The sequence below is a fragment of the Leucoraja erinacea genome, chromosome 19 (genome assembly GCF_028641065.1).
Source record: "Leucoraja erinacea ecotype New England chromosome 19, Leri_hhj_1, whole genome shotgun sequence".
NCBI classification, from domain to species: domain Eukaryota; kingdom Metazoa; phylum Chordata; class Chondrichthyes; order Rajiformes; family Rajidae; genus Leucoraja; species Leucoraja erinaceus.
Window position 1 is genome coordinate 30,994,125 of NC_073395.1, and position 16,738 is coordinate 31,010,862.

At 42.5% G+C, this 16,738-nt stretch overlaps 1 protein-coding gene across 1 annotated transcript in view; it reads left to right on the top strand.

The window, feature by feature from the left end:
• The window catches only part of slc6a15 (solute carrier family 6 member 15), a 43,751-nt gene extending 27,355 nt beyond the window's left edge, over positions 1 to 16,396 (top strand). The window contains exons 6-12 of the mRNA XM_055650757.1: positions 4,718 to 4,828; positions 6,904 to 7,145; positions 7,243 to 7,435; positions 7,934 to 8,126; positions 9,503 to 9,662; positions 11,550 to 11,712; positions 13,405 to 16,396. Of these exons, the coding sequence (XP_055506732.1) occupies positions 4,718 to 4,828; positions 6,904 to 7,145; positions 7,243 to 7,435; positions 7,934 to 8,126; positions 9,503 to 9,662; positions 11,550 to 11,712; positions 13,405 to 13,773 (1,431 nt within the window). The 3' untranslated portion in view covers positions 13,774 to 16,396. The remainder of the gene's footprint in view (positions 1 to 4,717; positions 4,829 to 6,903; positions 7,146 to 7,242; positions 7,436 to 7,933; positions 8,127 to 9,502; positions 9,663 to 11,549; positions 11,713 to 13,404) is intronic.
• Positions 16,397 to 16,738: the final 342 nt, after the last annotated feature.

The following is a 16,738-nucleotide window of genomic DNA, read 5'->3' on the forward strand; positions in this document are numbered from 1 at the left end:
ATATCAGCAAATACTTTTTATTCAACATCCATTCGGTGTTTTCATTAAATTTGCGTGACCTGGTGTCTGCCACTAAATTTAGTTTACCTGGTAGGTAAGTAGCTGATATCCAAATATCTCTCTGGATACACCACTGCCAAATTGTATTAGCCAGATTGTCACATGATGTCGATTTGTTTCCACCCATGTGGTTGATATATGCTACCACGGTGGTATTGTCAATTTGTAGCCTAACATGCTGGTGATATGACCCAGTACAATATGACTTTAGGCCATAGAATGCACCCAACATTTCCAGGTAGTTAATGCCCAGTGTTAGTAATAATGATGCCTCCTGAGCAGTCCATCTATCTCCACAGCTGGAGATGGAATTGGTGGCACCCCAGCCAAGTGCACTGGCATCAGTTTGTAGCACCATAGAAGGGTTGCTGATAATGATTGGATTGAAACAAAGCCAAATGTTATCTATCCACCATTTTAGTTCCATTATTGCTTTGATTGGTAGCTTCATTGGTCTGTCAAAATGACCAGCATTGATTTTGAATGCTTGTATTTTTGCTCTCTGTAAATTTTGGTAATGTAAAGATCCAAATTTTGTGGCTGGAAAAGCAGCCACCATTTTGCCATTTACTTTTGCTACCAATCTGCCTCTATTAAAGCCTCTATTAAGTCTATAGCCTTTCCCTTTGGCAAAGTCACCGACATGTGAACTGAGTCAATGGTGAACCCCAAATACTCCATAGTAGTGGAAGGCATTAATTTAGATTTAACTGGATGGATAATAAACCCCAGTTTTTCAAATAACTGTTTTGTGGCTGTTACAATTGTTTGTTACAATTCCAAAGTTTTGCCCACAATAAGTATGTCATCTAGATATGCTATGACCATGTGTTTTCGTTTCCGTAGAAACGCTAGGGCTGGTTTCAAAATTTCAGTGAACAGCCTGGGGCTGATGTTAACCCATTTGGCAGCGCTCTATATTGCCATGATCTGTCCCATCCAGTTGAATTTTAAGTAACATCTGTGGTCACCTCGTATAGGCACTGAATAGTAAGCATTTTTTAATCGATGCTAGCCTTGAAGTATCCTTTGGAAATCAATTGTTTAGCAGTAACAAAGGTTTCCATTTTAAAATGAATATATTGTACAAATGTATTCAATTTGGTCAGATCTATGATGATGCGACAACCACCATCTTTTTTGATTTTGGTAAAAATATATTGTACACAAATTCTAGCAGTTTGTGTTGGGATTTTTCAATTACCCGTTTTGCTTAAGGCCGCTCCAGTTCAGCCTGCGCTTCTGATTTTTCTTTACCGGAAAGTACGAACATTCGGTTCGGTATATGTTGAACTGGAGGGCTGTACTTGTGTATAATTCTATTGTATATCCCTGGATACTGCTTAAATATGTATCAGTAGTTAACATGCTCCATGCATCCAGAAAGGAGAGTAATCTCCCCCCCCCCCCCCAACCTCCATGCTCCCTGCAATTTGTAGGGAACCAGACCCACCTACCTCCATAGTTACCAGTGGCAGGTTTACTTCTTTTTGTAAATCCTTTGTTGATGTTGAGGCGTCGGTGTCTGGGTTTGTGGTTTGGTTGATGTTGGAGGTTTGCCTATCTTCCAAGAAGGCCGGTCTGGGCCAATGCCTAAGAAAGACTCATGTTTGGTGTACCGGACCTTCGAGTTTTCACCAGTCAGTCTGGTTGTACTGGTGGGTGTGTAAGGGTGCTGTCTATGGCCGTGTGTTGCAAAGCAGTGCCAATGCATCATGTTGGTCCTGCGACATGTCCATCTCATCCACTGTGCGGGTGAAAGCTGTTATCCCTGCTGTTTAGGAGTTTCCATATACAATTATTTATTACAGGAACGTTCAGGGATATACAGTTACCCGATGTCAGGCGTCCAGGTTTTGGCCAGTCTGGTCTGGCTGTATGAAGTTGGACACGTTCCTGCACCCCCTGCACACTTGATTTCTGTTCTGCAAACCCCTCTTCAGGATCAGCCTAGAACTGACCCCCAGTACTCCCCTCTGACGAGGGAGAAGCACTGTGCAGCCCTACAAGAGGTGCTGCTGTGGGTTTTACATAGAGCCCACAGTGACCCGACTCCATCTCCCGGAGCCTGTCACGTTGGAGCAAATGCTCCACACACCGCTCCATCCGGCTCCAGCGCTCACGGTCGCTGGCCGCCCGCGGCTGCTCAAAGTCGGACTCCTCTGAGTCCACGCCTTTGATGGTTTTTTGTCTTGCCTTACCGCCCGGCCGCGGAGTGGATCTGGCCGGTGCGGAGGCGACATTGGGCACAGCTGATCCCATTATAGGTGATTCAAGTGCCGCTGGCCGCTGCTAGCCCACCAGCTTTGTCGCAGCCCGTTGGTTTCTCCACCTGTAATCAGCATGGGAAAAAACAAAAAGACCGCAGAGTATTCTTACCTGCAGGTCCAGGTTTAAATTGTCGCTACAGGGAAACATCTTTCCACCCCACCTCCTGCCATTTTCGACTTCTCAAAAGTCGATGGCCCCATTCCGAATAGTCTCCCGCCCGGTCCGTGTTCTGGCCGGCGCGAGACCAAAAGTCGGCACAGCTGATCCCTTACGGGGCTTGTGCCTTCAGCTGCTGCTGGCTCCCGCAACTTTGCGGTCTTCCCCAGCCAGCTTTACTCGCAGCACTTGTGGACACTATTTTGTCCAGCTTCTCCCCCCCCCCCTGTGTAAAAACAGTGCGGGGACAAAAACTACCGCAGAGTAAATCACTTACCTGCAGGTCGCGGTTTCAAACTTACCGCTGCGTGGGAACGCTCCACCCCGCCTGTCATTTCACAGGCGTGAAAGCGATATGACAGGCATGCGTCCTGGCGGGGTTCTTCATGTAGTCACTCACGTGACTCCGCAGTAAAACAGTTTAGTTTAGTTTAGTTTTGTTTAGATACAGAGCAGAAACAGACCCTTCGGCCCACTGAGTCCCCACCGACCAGCGATCCCCGCACATCCACACTATCCTACACACACGAGGGACAATTTATACTTATACCAAGCCAATTTACCTACAAACCTGTGCGTCTTTGGAGCGTGGGAGTAAACCCAAGATCTCGGAGAAAGCCCTATGAGGTCATGGGGAGAACGTACAAACTCTGCACAGACAGCACATGTAGTCGGGATCGAACCTGGGTCTCTGGCGCTTAAAGCGCTGTAAGGCAGCAACTCTACCACTTCTCCACCATACTGTATTCAGAAGGCAGCTATGATATCACATCTCTGACACAGAAGTGACATTTCTGGCTGAACTTCTGAACACATCTCATCAATGCTGATGAATCTTTGATGGCTCGTGCAAAACCAACATTTCCCAGTGCTCTGATGCCTTCAAACTTCTCAGATGGTATCAAAACATAGGCAAATTTAGTTTTGCATGAGCCCTGCAGTGGTCTATTAGAGGGCACAAAGTGCTGGAGTAACTCAGTGGGTCAGGCAATATCTCAGGGACACTTCTTCAGACTCACATTATAGGCATCAACGAGATGCATGAGCACTGCATTTACTTTTAATGATATTGATGGGATTGCTGAACCAACGAGATCTCCCAGCAGGTCTTCAGACTTGCATTTGAGGAGGGACATTTATGGAAAGTGATGTGATTGCTCCTGTTACTATGCAAAAGTGAACCCTGTTTCAGTTTGGGACTGAAAATTACAATGTAACATCCAAATTATTAGTCTTGCACTGTTGAATTTGCTAAAACATCAATATACCTTGGTGAAAGGACATGGCTAATTTTTAGTGTAGGAATGAACTGCGGGGGCTGGTGTAGCGGGACAGGCAGCATCTCTGGAGAAAAGGAATGGGTGAAGTTTTGGGTTGAAACCCTTCTTTTGAACCCTTAACATCACCCATTCCTTCTCTCCAGAGATGCTGCCGTCCCGCTGAGTTACTGTAGCATTTTGAGTCTACGAGCTCTTATTTTAATATATTATAACCAGCCCATCTTGTGTTCCTAGTGAGCTGGAGCTATACTAATGATTCATTTTTTTAATGTTTAATAAGGCTATGAAAATAGGTTGATTTAATTCACGTTGAATTGGCTCCAGTGCTCTGTGGTTAAGAACATTATTTTGGTTATTTGCCTTCTCTTCAAAAAGGTTCCGAATAATATTTGGTCTTGAATTATCAGAACAAGTAATTGTATGATCTGTTCCTATCCTTTTATCTTCTATTTATAGTCAAGACATGTCTCCCCTAACTCTTCTGATGAAGAATCATTGACATGAAACATTAGCAATGTCGCTACAGATTCTGCCTGACCTGCTGAATTTTCTCTGCATTTTCTGTTATGATTTCAGATTTCCAGCATTTGTGGGTTTTTGCTTTACAATGTCTCCCTAACATTAGCTCTTCCCTTGGAATTTGAATTTCTCCTGTATCCATTCATGGGTACATGTTTGCAGGTGCACCATCACTTCCATTCCTTGTGCCAAACTATCATTTAACACTGTGTAGGAATGAACTACAGATGCTGGTTTAAACTGGAGATAGAGACAAAAAGCTGTACACATATAAGACACATATAAACTCAGCCGTTCAGACAGCACCTCTGAACAGGCCCATTACTGAGTGTGTTCAAAGTCAGACAGACTTTATTCAACTATCAATCCATTGGTCTCTGTACATCTTTATGCTTTGCTGTAATAACATCTTTTCATATATTTTCTTCCAGGTGATGTATTTTAGCTCTCTGTTTCCCTACGTTGTGCTAATCTGCTTTCTGGTTCGAGGGCTTCTTCTGAAAGGTTCTTGGGATGGCATCCGTTACATGTTTACCCCGAAGGTACGTTCTGATGCATCTTATCGCTAACATGCAGATTGCATGGAGGGTCACAGCTTGTAAAGGCCAAGTTAAGTAGAATGTAATTTTTTCAGTTTTTAGACCATTCTCTCTTATTTCTGACGTGCCCAACAGTCTGCATTATGGATGTTGGCACCACCTAGTGGTGAACCTAGAGTTAAACACTTTTGATTGCTCGTGTAGGAAGGACTGCAGATGCTTGTTTAAACCGAAGATAGACTCAAAATGCTGGAGTAACTCAACGGGACAGGCAGCATCTCTGGATGGAAGGAATGGATGAAGTTTCGGATCGAGAAGTCTGTAGAAGGGTCTCAACCCGAGACTTTACCCATTCCTTCTATTCAGAGATGCTGCCTGCCCTGCTGAGTTACTCCAGCATTTTGTGCCTACTTTTGATTGTTCTATTGCCCACCACCTAGTGGTTTAGGTACAATTGGCAGTGACAAGCTAATCCTGTTACATTGTAAATCTGGGAAGATCTCCCTATACAGTCAATGTTAGATATCAGCTTATTTTGGAGTGTTATTTTTCAGACTATATGTATTAATAATTGTAAATACAAGCAGAAAATAGCAAGTATGCTTCATATTCCTTGGAAACGTATCTGCACTGTTTTATGCATCAATCAATATAAATCTAATAACATGCAGAAATGTATAAATACATGCATGTATAACATTATAGACGCTAGTTTGTATTCTGAGGAAGCATAAAAGATCAGTGGAAAAAGCAATATTGCACAGGTCATGGTAATGTGATAGAGAAGCATGAATGGTTTCACAATTAAAAGATATATAAAATTATTAGCTACTAATAAGCAGCATAATATGATTAGCTACTATAAAGAGGTACACAATTATTAGCTACCAATACGAGGCATAGCACAGCTGGCTACTAATGCAAGGTATAGAATTATTAGTTCCGAATAAGAGGTATAGTACGATTAGCAACTAATAAGAGGTTTAGAATTAAGCTGCCATTAAGAGAAACACCTGCTCAGGAAACCATTATGACCAATTGATGCTGGGCTTGCCGGTGCTGTCCACTGTCCAAACGTCTGGTGATCAGATGTGTTTTTCTGCAGTGAGTTTTTAATGAATGACAAGCGGTTAGCCAGTTTTGGACAGAATATTGTGCAGCACCCATCCCTCACAACACCAAAGACAGGTGGAAGCCTAGCACCCAGTGGCACGGTTTCAGGGTAGTCCAGCTCAATGCACAGTCTAATGTAGCCACACACCAAGGTGGCCACCAGGATGAGAGCTATGTTGTGTACATTTCCCTCCCATTGAATGCGGAACCATTATCGCTTTTCTGCAATACCCCTTCCTACTAGAGAAGCCACACAAACGGTAAATGTGGCTACTGCAGTATGCAATAGTAAACTGCAAGGAACCCACAGGGATCACTTTCATTATCCCTTGTGTGGGAAGCTGCTAAGTTCAGTTAGTGGAGAGAAATATTAAGGTCATGTTTGAAAGGGCGTCAGTAGCTGCATTGCTGCGGCACAGTGGTGCAGCTGGTAGAGCCGCTGTCCCACAGCGCCAGAGACCAGACCTGACCTTGGGTGCAGTCTGTGTGGAGTTTGCATGTTCTCCCAGTGGTTTCTCTCTGTGGCTTTCCTCCAGATGCTCTGGGTTCCACTCCCATCCCAAACACTTGTGGGTTTGCAGGTTAATTGGCTTCAGTAAAATTGTCCCTAGGAGTGGATGCAAGTGTCATATATCATAGAATGATAGTCGGTGTGGACTCGATGTGCTGTAGGGCCTGTTTCCATGCTGTACCTTTCAATCAATCATATATCTAGAGTGTGCAGCAGCAATAATCATTTCCAAAGCTGACAGAGGAAGAAGGTCCATTCAACACATACTGAAACTGCAAATATCTGGAGAGACCTACTTCTTTTATTAAACATATTTCCACAGTTTAGAGTGATGCTTGCTTTCATTTAAAGCTAGCTTTTTATCGTCAGATTTATTACTTTAGATACAAGCCATTTGCAGCGATGACTGAACAGAAGTCATCAACTACTCACACATTCTTCTCACACTTCACAGCTGGAGATCATGTTGGACCCTCAGGTCTGGAGAGGAGCAGCAACCCAAGTGTTCTTTGCTCTCGGCTTAGGATTCGGCGGCGTGATTGCTTTCTCCAGCTACAACAAACGGAACAACAATTGCCATTTCGATGCAGTCCTTGTGTCCTTAATCAATTTCTTCACATCTATCTTAGCAACACTCGTTGTATTTGCCGTCTTGGGCTTCAAAGCAAATATAATAAATGAAAAATGCATTGCTAGGTGGGTGCTGACTCTCTACTGTATATCCTTGACCTTGTTTTGGCCAGGTATGAGTGATCTTACTCATGCTGATTCGGCTCTGTTGGTTACATCCTAGGAATGCAGACAGGATCCTGGATATGCTAAAGGCAGAAGTAATCAGTCACGATCTCATTCCTCACCATATTAATCTGTCAGATGTTTCCGCGACCGACTACCATCAGATGTACAACATTATAAAGGAAGTGAAAGAAGAAGAGTTTCTCAAATTAGGCTTGGATTCATGCCAACTGGAGGATGAACTTAACCAGGTCAGTTCCCAATAAAATGGAATAAAACAGAGTAAGGATTGGGTGCTGGTGTTCTGACTGTGGGATGAGGGGTTGAGGGGATGGAGGGAAGATCACATTCTGGGTAGAGAAAGGCATTTGAGATAAAGCCTTGATTCACTCAATTTGATATCAGTGAAAACGTAAACTAGATCTGGCCATGGACGGATGAAGTGAAATGGTAGCATAATGATGGGATAAAAATGGAAATATTATCATCGTCCAGAATCTCATTCAATCAAAATTACCTACACCTAACTGCATTATATCATAGCTTAATATAGACAATAAAATTGGAAATCGCAGAAATGCTTTGTACCCGGTCAACCTTTTATAATTTAGATGTCCAAGCAGCAGTCTGTGTGTGTCTTGGAGGAACATTCAAAGTGTAGGATTTTGTTACCACCAAGGGGATTTCACTAACCACTTGATCATAATGTCTCCTTCTTAATATTTGTGTTTTTTATCTGTGTTTTGCAGGCTGCACAAGGAACTGGCCTAGCCTTTATTGCCTTCACAGAGGCCATGACTCATTTCCCTGCATCTCCTTTTTGGTCAGTGATGTTCTTCCTTATGTTGGTGAATCTAGGCTTGGGCAGCATGTTTGGTACCATTGAAGGCATACTCACACCACTCGTGGATACATTCAAAGTGCGCAAAGAAATTCTGACCAGTAAGTAGCATGGTCACGAGGTAATCCTTCCAGTTTTGTTATTATAATCACATATAATCTTGGATGAATTTCGCTGGTATATTGAAAATTCAGCTTAGATAAAATTGAATGAAAATGAACATGTTTGGATTTGTAATGGGATTGTGTATAATTAATTGGAGGTACTGGTCCACCACTGGTTTTCTGGCACCCTTTGTTTATGAGCCTTGCTGGATTATATGTTTTGCAGACCAACAGAGGTCACAGCCTCCAAGAGAAATCTAACAGTACTAGATTGGTCCGCCTAGGCTGCTGAGAAGCTGAGATACCGACCCACAAAGCCGACACTCGGCTATGGGGACGGATCTGCCGGCTCTGGCCAGGCTGGAGTTCCAGAGTCATGGCTGTGGAGTGGGGGCAAATTTGTCCCACCAGTCAGCCGCGGAATTCCTGCTGTGGTCAAGATCAGCCACCTCACCCGCTCAGGCACATTGGAGCGTGGGGGGGGAGGGGATTTCAAGCTGACCTGTACAACAATGTGATGTACCATCACATCTATGTGGAAAAGTAAGATATTGGTCCATTGCTCCTTTGATTAGAAAGACTGGAGTACATGGGATTATCTGATGAAAGCATGTTGTGAATGCATCGTGCCAGGACCTCCTATCTGACTCCAGACTCCAGACTGCATCTAAAGCAGACTCCAGGCTCCAGCTTGCACAATGCGCTTGGTTCAGCTCCTTATGTTTTATTCAAGGCCCACGGTTCACAGTCTGGGTCTGAGCACCACAAGACTGATCAGTGCCCTGATGGAACCTCACAAGTACCATTGTCTCACTCAGCTAAACGTGCTGTCTATTGACGACGAACAATGCCGTTAAAAATTTATTGGAAACCCAGCAGGATCTTTCCCTCCTCTTGTTCCAAGAAGTCTTGTTATTTGCAAAGAGTCACAGCTGAGTTAGCTGAAAGTTCGCTTACGCAGTATACCTTTGTTGTTCCCGTGGTTCTAGCTTCCATGGGAATTATATTAAAGCTCGAGCATTCCATTGTTCAGCTTTGACTTGAGGGGCAGTTCTTCGAGTTCAAAATCGGCCAACAAATGAGCTCCCTGTCCCCATCCCCGTACGTGAATGAAATAAGTATTGAAACTCTCACAGCGGACAATGTATAAATTTTATTTTCAATGTAGAGCCATGAAAGGTTTTGGACAAGAAACACTGGTGCCTTTATTCTCCAAACACTGTGCGGAAAAGGCGGATGATTTTTAAATTCTGCCTCCTTTTCATGCTTACTCTGCTAGCAATTACAGGATTACAGTCAGCTTATTTGTAGCTGATTTGCAATGTACTTTGGCCATCTGTCAGGTCCATAATATATATTTTTCTTTACTTTAGTTGGCTGTTGTCTCCTGGCTTTCTGTATTGGCCTCCTCTTTGTACAACGCTCTGGAAACTACTTTGTGACCATGTTTGATGATTATTCTGCTACCTTGCCGCTGCTGATTGTGGTCATCCTGGAGAATGTCGCTGTTGCTTGGGTTTATGGCACAGATAAGTGCGTATCCACAAACTTATGATCGTCAAATTTACTTCATATAGTAAAATGTGTAACAGAGGAAACAAAAATGATTGAAAATATATTAGTTCTGCCTAATTATGATTATGCCTTCTTCGTAATTAACATTTGCCTTCTTTGTAATTTACATTCTACCCTCATTACACAACACCTTTTCATCAGCGCAGGCACAAGTTGTCCTTTGTGGCCACAGTAGGTCTTCATTGTAACTTCATATAGCCCTGTCGAGTGATCTCATTGGGAATCGGAACAGTTACTCTCAGTAGATGGGCCAGAACTTGTTGGGAAGTGCAGACAGTTCCACACTGAACTGCCGGTAATTCGCCGAGGAGCTTATCAGGAGGATTATGACACCGTCACTAATGTGGAAATCCCACACTTACTGGACACGAGAGTTTTACCGACTACTCTCCGAGTTTGGACTGACTCCACACGGAGATCAGAGGTGCAACCCAATTTCCCTGTAGTTACACTGGGAGATAGACACAAAATGCTGAAGTAACTCAGCCGGGCAGACAGCATCTCTGGAGAGAAGGAATTGGTGACGTTTCGGGACGAGACCCTTCTTCAGACCATTGGTTCTATCTTTGGTATAAACCAGCATCTGCAGTTCCGCCCTTCTCTCCAGAGATGCTGCCTGTCCTGCTGAGTTACACTTCTATCTTCGGTTTAAACCAGCATCTGCTGATCCTTCATACACTGTTACACTGGGAGATTGCGCACTGAATCTTTGCCAGATTAGCTGGCACAGGAACATGAAGGTCATCCATTTCACTGAAGGGCAATGACTTAGGCAAACTTTGTTAGGTACTAGATAATTCACATGTAATTAATTTAACTTAATTTAAATAAATGTTTTTAATTGTGTGCGCGTTAGTGAGTGTTATAACTTAATAATATATAAAAATGTAATGGAATCATACTCTTTTAATAGTTTTGCAAACTTTTTTATTTCTTGTTAATGTCAAGGAGATCCAAAATGTTTCATGCCCTTTGACAGGTTTGACATCCGCTTTAATTTGGCACAATGGTTTTGCCGGCCGCTAACGCTTTTTCAAAATGTTCCTTGAGGGGATTGTGTTCTGGCATGCTCGTGTGAGGACATTGTGTTATGCCAGAGCCTTGCCCTTATTGGATCTAGATGACTTTGGGCAGTAAGTCAACAGGTGGCTTCCTGCTGACTACAACTTCTGCCAGTAACTTGACCTAATCCATTGTTTGCATTCAGCACCTCTTAACCTTTTTAATTCAAGTGGACTGTGATACCGCAGAAGTATCCTGATGGATTGTACTTACGATTTAATTGTTGCTCTCTCTACTATTCCATTCTATGGAAGTAGATTCCTGGTATCACTGACATTTGGACCTTCAAGACTGCTGTTGGAAAATGTGCACAAATCCGCTAGATAATTGATGAAGGAAGGTACTGCAGATGCTGGTTTACACCGAAGATAGACACAAAATGATGGAGTAACTCAGCAGAACAGGCAGCATCTCTGGATAGAAGGAGCAGGTGATGTTTTCTCAGACCACGTTTCTCGTCGAGTCCCCCTCGTCTTCCTTCCTGAAGAAGGGTCTTGACCCGAAACGTCAACCATTCCTATTCAGAGATGCTTCATGTTCCGCTGAGTTATTCCAGCATTTTGTGTCTATCCTGCTAGATAATTCATGCTCAAATTGTATCTAACTTCACTGAAGTCAGAAAGCTTTATCTCAACACACCAATTTATAAGCAAAGCCAACCACAAAAAGTATTTGAAGAATTCTGTTACGATTTGAAATGCAAAATCAAATTTACACAATCAAAAGGCTCTGCCTTTGCAAACAGGTTATTTAATGATGTACAACTGTGTTTCACTTTCATAGGTTCATGGAGGATTTGAATGATATGCTTGGCTTCACTCCATTCCGATATTACTATTACACGTGGAAATACTTTTCTCCACTGATTCTGATTGCTCTGTTTATAGCCAGCATTGTCCAGTTGGGCTTAAGTCCTCCAGGCTATTATGCCTGGATAAGTGAATTGGTGAGTGTTATTTAAATTAAATGGCAATATCCTATTGTTCTGTGATACTGCTGATGAATTTACAGTGTGCGTGTTGCCTGTGTAAGTTTGTTTAGTTTAGTTTATTGGGGAAACAGGCCCTTCGGCCCATTGAGTCTGCACTGACCAGTGATCGCCGCACACTAGCACTATCTTACGCACACCAGGGACAATTTACACATAGACCAAGCCAATCAACATACAAACCTGTATGCCTTTGAAATGTGGGAGGAAACTGAAGATCTCAGGGAAAAACCCACGCGGTCACAGGGAGAACGTACAAACTCCGTACAGACAGCACCCGTAGTCAGTATCGAACCCAGATCCCTGGTGCTGTAAGGCAGCAACTCTACCGCTGCACAACCATGCAACCCTTGTCAGTTCAGTAGTTAATACATTGGTTAATTGTGCTTTTACATTTTTATTACGTGCCAGGGAATACTATGGGCAGTTAGTCTGTGGTCGAGTATTACTCTTGAAGTCCCAGCATTTCAGAAACAAGCAATGCAGGAAGAAAACCTATCTTTATTTAGTACATATAATTCTGAAGGTATTAACATTAACAACAACATTATCAGGTTATGCTAAATGGGAGAAAGTGATATGAGCCTGGTTTGTAATCTATGTGGAAATGTTGGATGGGTATTAAGATGCTAGTCATATTCACATTCCTTAACCTGCCTGAAATCAGGCACCAGAATGCCACCCAAATCAGTTCCACTGTAAAAATTGTCCCTACACCATTTTAAATCATGCACCAGTCAAGAATGATATGTCATGTTATTTTGTAGAATAAATCATTCAGCAAGTTTTGTGAAGGTGAACATTAACTCAAGTATCATGAGATTCATGACTGACAAATGTATCCGTTTAAAAGTTTTGTCAAATAACTCTCACCCTTTTAGGGCAGAGGGACACAGACAGTGTCTGTGGACTCTAGGACTGGGATTCTATTGTGTTTGGGGGTCCGACAGTGGCTGGCAATATGTTGCCCCAATATGCTCCCACCTTTCCCACTTCCATCATTTTAATTCCCAAATCCCCCAATACTGATGTCTTAGTACCACGACCGGAATCGTCACCCATTCCTTCTCTCCAGAGATGCTGCCAGTCCCGCTGAGTTACTCCAGCATTTTGCGTCTACCTTCTGACTGAAGCGGGCAGGAACAATGTATCTTTTTTTTTTTTGTCCTTGCCCGTGAGATACCACCGAGGCTGTTTGAGCAGCAAAGTTGTAGAAAGTGTGATTGGAATCTGCAAATTAGGATTGAAACCTGTAAAATTTTAACGGAAGCGAACAGGATTCTGAAGCAGGCTCACTTCACTTGTCTAGGAAGGAACTGCAGATGCTGGTTTATACTGAAGATAGAAGAAGTGCTGGAGTATATATAGAAGATAGAAGAAGTGCTGGAGTAACACAGCTGGTCAGGCAGCATCCCAGGAGGAAAATACCCGTTATTTTTCTCCAGCGAGGCTGCCTGACCCGCTGAGTTACTCCAGCAGTTTGCGTCCACCTTCACTTCACCTTGTGCCTGGTTTCATTCTCACTGAAATATAAATAGCTGCCCATTCTCTGTCAATTTTAATAATTGAATCTTCCTAAATATCTTTCATGTGTAATACAAGCAAGTTATGGATTATTTAATTGACAAATTATTTTATCAATTTTCCTAGGGTGGTGAGAAGTTTCTGACATTCCCAACGTGGGGTTTGACTTTGTGCATCAGCCTCATCATATTGGCAGTCCTCCCTGTTCCAGTCGTCTTTGTCATCCGTTATTTTAACCTCATTGACGATGGCTCCAACTCCCTGGCCTCGGTCTCCTACAAGAAAGGACGGATTCTGAAGGAGAACTCCAACCTGGAGGAAGACGATGCCAGTCTGCTGCACAGCAAAACCCCCAGTGCCATGCCATCCCCAGTGGTCGGCAACAGCATATATCGCAAGCAAAATGGATCCCCCACTCCAGAAGCAGGCACAGCTCCAAATGGCCGCTATGGCATTGGGTACCTGATGGCTGACATGCCTGAATCAGACTTGTAGCTTCTGATTGAGCTATGCTTGGCTATATGTATGTTGCTACATTGAGCAAAATTGCCACTCCGAAGCACGCAATGTACTAATGTGGCATATGTACCATGCATATCCTGTAGATAGATTATATTTTTCCATATTAGTGATAATGAAATACTGTTGCCTGCCAGTCGCTGTGAGTTTCTATTTCTGAAAGATCTTATTCAGTGATACCTCTAAGAAAGAAATCAAAAGATCATCTTTCTTGAAGAGAACCTGCTTGTTTCTTAGCCACAGATCACTCTCGATCAACATCATAGAATTCAGCAAAGGTGTAAGATTCTCATTTCCAAACTCTTCTTGACACATCCAGATATCTAGAAATAATTTCACCACTGAAGTATGTAAAATTTAGATTCAGATTCCGATTCAGATTAGCCTACTACCGTCTATACTAGGGTACAATCAAAATCCTTGCTCACGTGAAGATCTTAGTGTGAACGACACACACACACAGTAATGATAAAAACACTAAATACGGTGACAAAAACATCAGCATGGTGCAAGATTGCAGAGTCGAAACAGAGTGACGCATGATGTAATCACAAGTTATATAATCATAAATTATTTATTTCCTTATAAAACTGCAATAAGCATTTTGTTTTTTTAAATCTAAGGTTTTTGGAGGGGGTGTTCCTTTCCTCACATCCGCAAATCACTCCCACAGGATGAGAGGCTTGAACTGGACTCCAGAGTACAGTGGTCCCAATTGTCTGATCATAAAAACATAGAAAATAGGTGCAGGAGTAGGCCATTTGGCCCTTTGAGCCAGCACCATTCAATATGATCATGGCTGATCATTCAAAATCAGTACCCCATTCCTGCTTTCCCCCATATCTCTTGATTCCATTAGCAACCCAGGAATTTATTTTTTGTTTAAATGTTTTTTCAGTTCAACTCTGATGGCTAAACCCCCGACCTGATAGATAGGAAAGGCACATGGTCTGATAGCTGAAAGTGAACAGCCTGCTGCATTGGCCAAGAGAATTCCTTGAGAGACCATTGTGTCAGACACTCCCTTGAGGTCAAGGCACAGAGCGCTGGATGCAGCTTTTGTAGACGAGGTGGATAGCTTATGCTTCCTGATCATCGCCTGCTCTTCCCTGCTCTCCCCCCCCCGACCCGCTGAGTTCCGTCAGCACTGTGTTTTTCTCAATATTCCAGTTCCTTCTTTGAGGCCGCCTTTCTGGCATTAGTTTGCCCTGAGCCGGTCAATGGCATTGAGGGCTGGACTTGGAGAAATTACTCTGCAACAATGAAGATGATTATAGTTATTTGAATCTGATGACAGGGCAAGCTCCTGACTGGACATCAACATGATCGACTGATTCCCACCCATTCTTCTCCCCACTGATTATGCATAAAGATCATTTCATCTGATTTCTGGAATTGTGGACATTCTGAATCAAGTGTGGACTTTGGCTCAGATTCCTGCCTCTTATGGTCCACTGCCCATCCCATCCCCTACAAACTTCCATCTCAATTCTCAATTGTGTAGGAATCTACAATGTGTAGATGCTGGTTTAAATCGAAGATAGGCACAAAAAGCTGGAGTAACTCAGCAGGACAGGCAGCTTCTCAGGAGAGAGGCTGTTTGTTCAGCTGAGTTACTCCAGCTTTTTGTGTCTATCTCAATTCTCAAGCTCATCTGTTCCTCCTCTCCATCCCACACTTGATCTTTGGATCTGCTTACCACAAATGGTGTCTCATTCCCTCACTCCTCCTTGCCAAGAGACAATACAATGAGACTTCAGGTCCAATATCTTAAGAATAGAGTTTCAGGCCCAAAGTCAACCAGGTATGGGGCGGAAGCATTATCATGGAATTTTTTTCGCCCTATTTTGCTCCTTAATTACTTACCTTGGACAATCATATTCTCCGAACTTGTAACTGCTAGTACCACCAGACTGTGGTGTTAGCAGTTACAAGTTCTCTCAGCTAGCCTGTTAATCCAGCTAGCAATTTCTTGCAGCTAGTCTGTTCAATCGGGTGAAAAACAAGCATTCTTCTTCATTTTTCTTAACAGAAAATGGCGACTATCTTTAGCAGTTGTATTGTGAAATGGAGATTATTGTGCTTTTCTGCTGCATAGACGCAACATGCGAGTGGCCGGCATGAGCTTTGGATAGCTGGGGGGAGCAGTAATGTTAAAATAAGCTGTAAATTTTGTGTAAAGTGTTTGCTATTATTAATTTGAAACGGTAAAGTACTATTTTCATGAGTCCAAACTGACTCTTATTATCAAACTGATCAATATGGTTAATTTGTTGCCTAATTATTTTAGATATTTATTGTGATTTAGAATATTTAGTGACCAGGCTGTATATTTATATTGCATATTGTAAAATGTATATATGTATATTTTATCTGGATTTGTTTGAACATTTTGATGCAAAAAGAGCATTTTTTCAGCATTGATAAAGCCTTTGATGAAATTCTTTGTTAATTTTGTTACTTTGGCTAAATCGCTTTCCTTATAGTAAAGGTATAGCTGTACTCTTCCTTTTGAGGGACATTTACGTTTTGACTTTTGTCTGGAGGTTTCCAGCCTTTTTGTTATATTCCACATGAAATTAAACACTTAATGATAAACCACAGGACTTCACTTGTGCTTTTTATTCTTGCGTGGTATTTTTCAAAAAGGCTTTTGTTTCAAACTCGCACAAAACATATTCACTTCAGCGCAGGAGTACAAGAAACAGTCTTGTTCTGGTTGTTTTGTTGGGCTGGGATATTTGACCAGGTGACTTTGGACACAGACTCTTGCACGGGAGAACTTGGCACTTTGCTGGATGTTCTGCAGGAGATTATTAGAATTTTTGCACAGTGACATTTGGAAAGAACGGCTTGTTTTTTTTAACTATTCACTGGGAAATTTTTTTTTTTTTAAACCCTATTTACATTCAAAACTTGGTCAGCATTTAGTTTAGTTTAG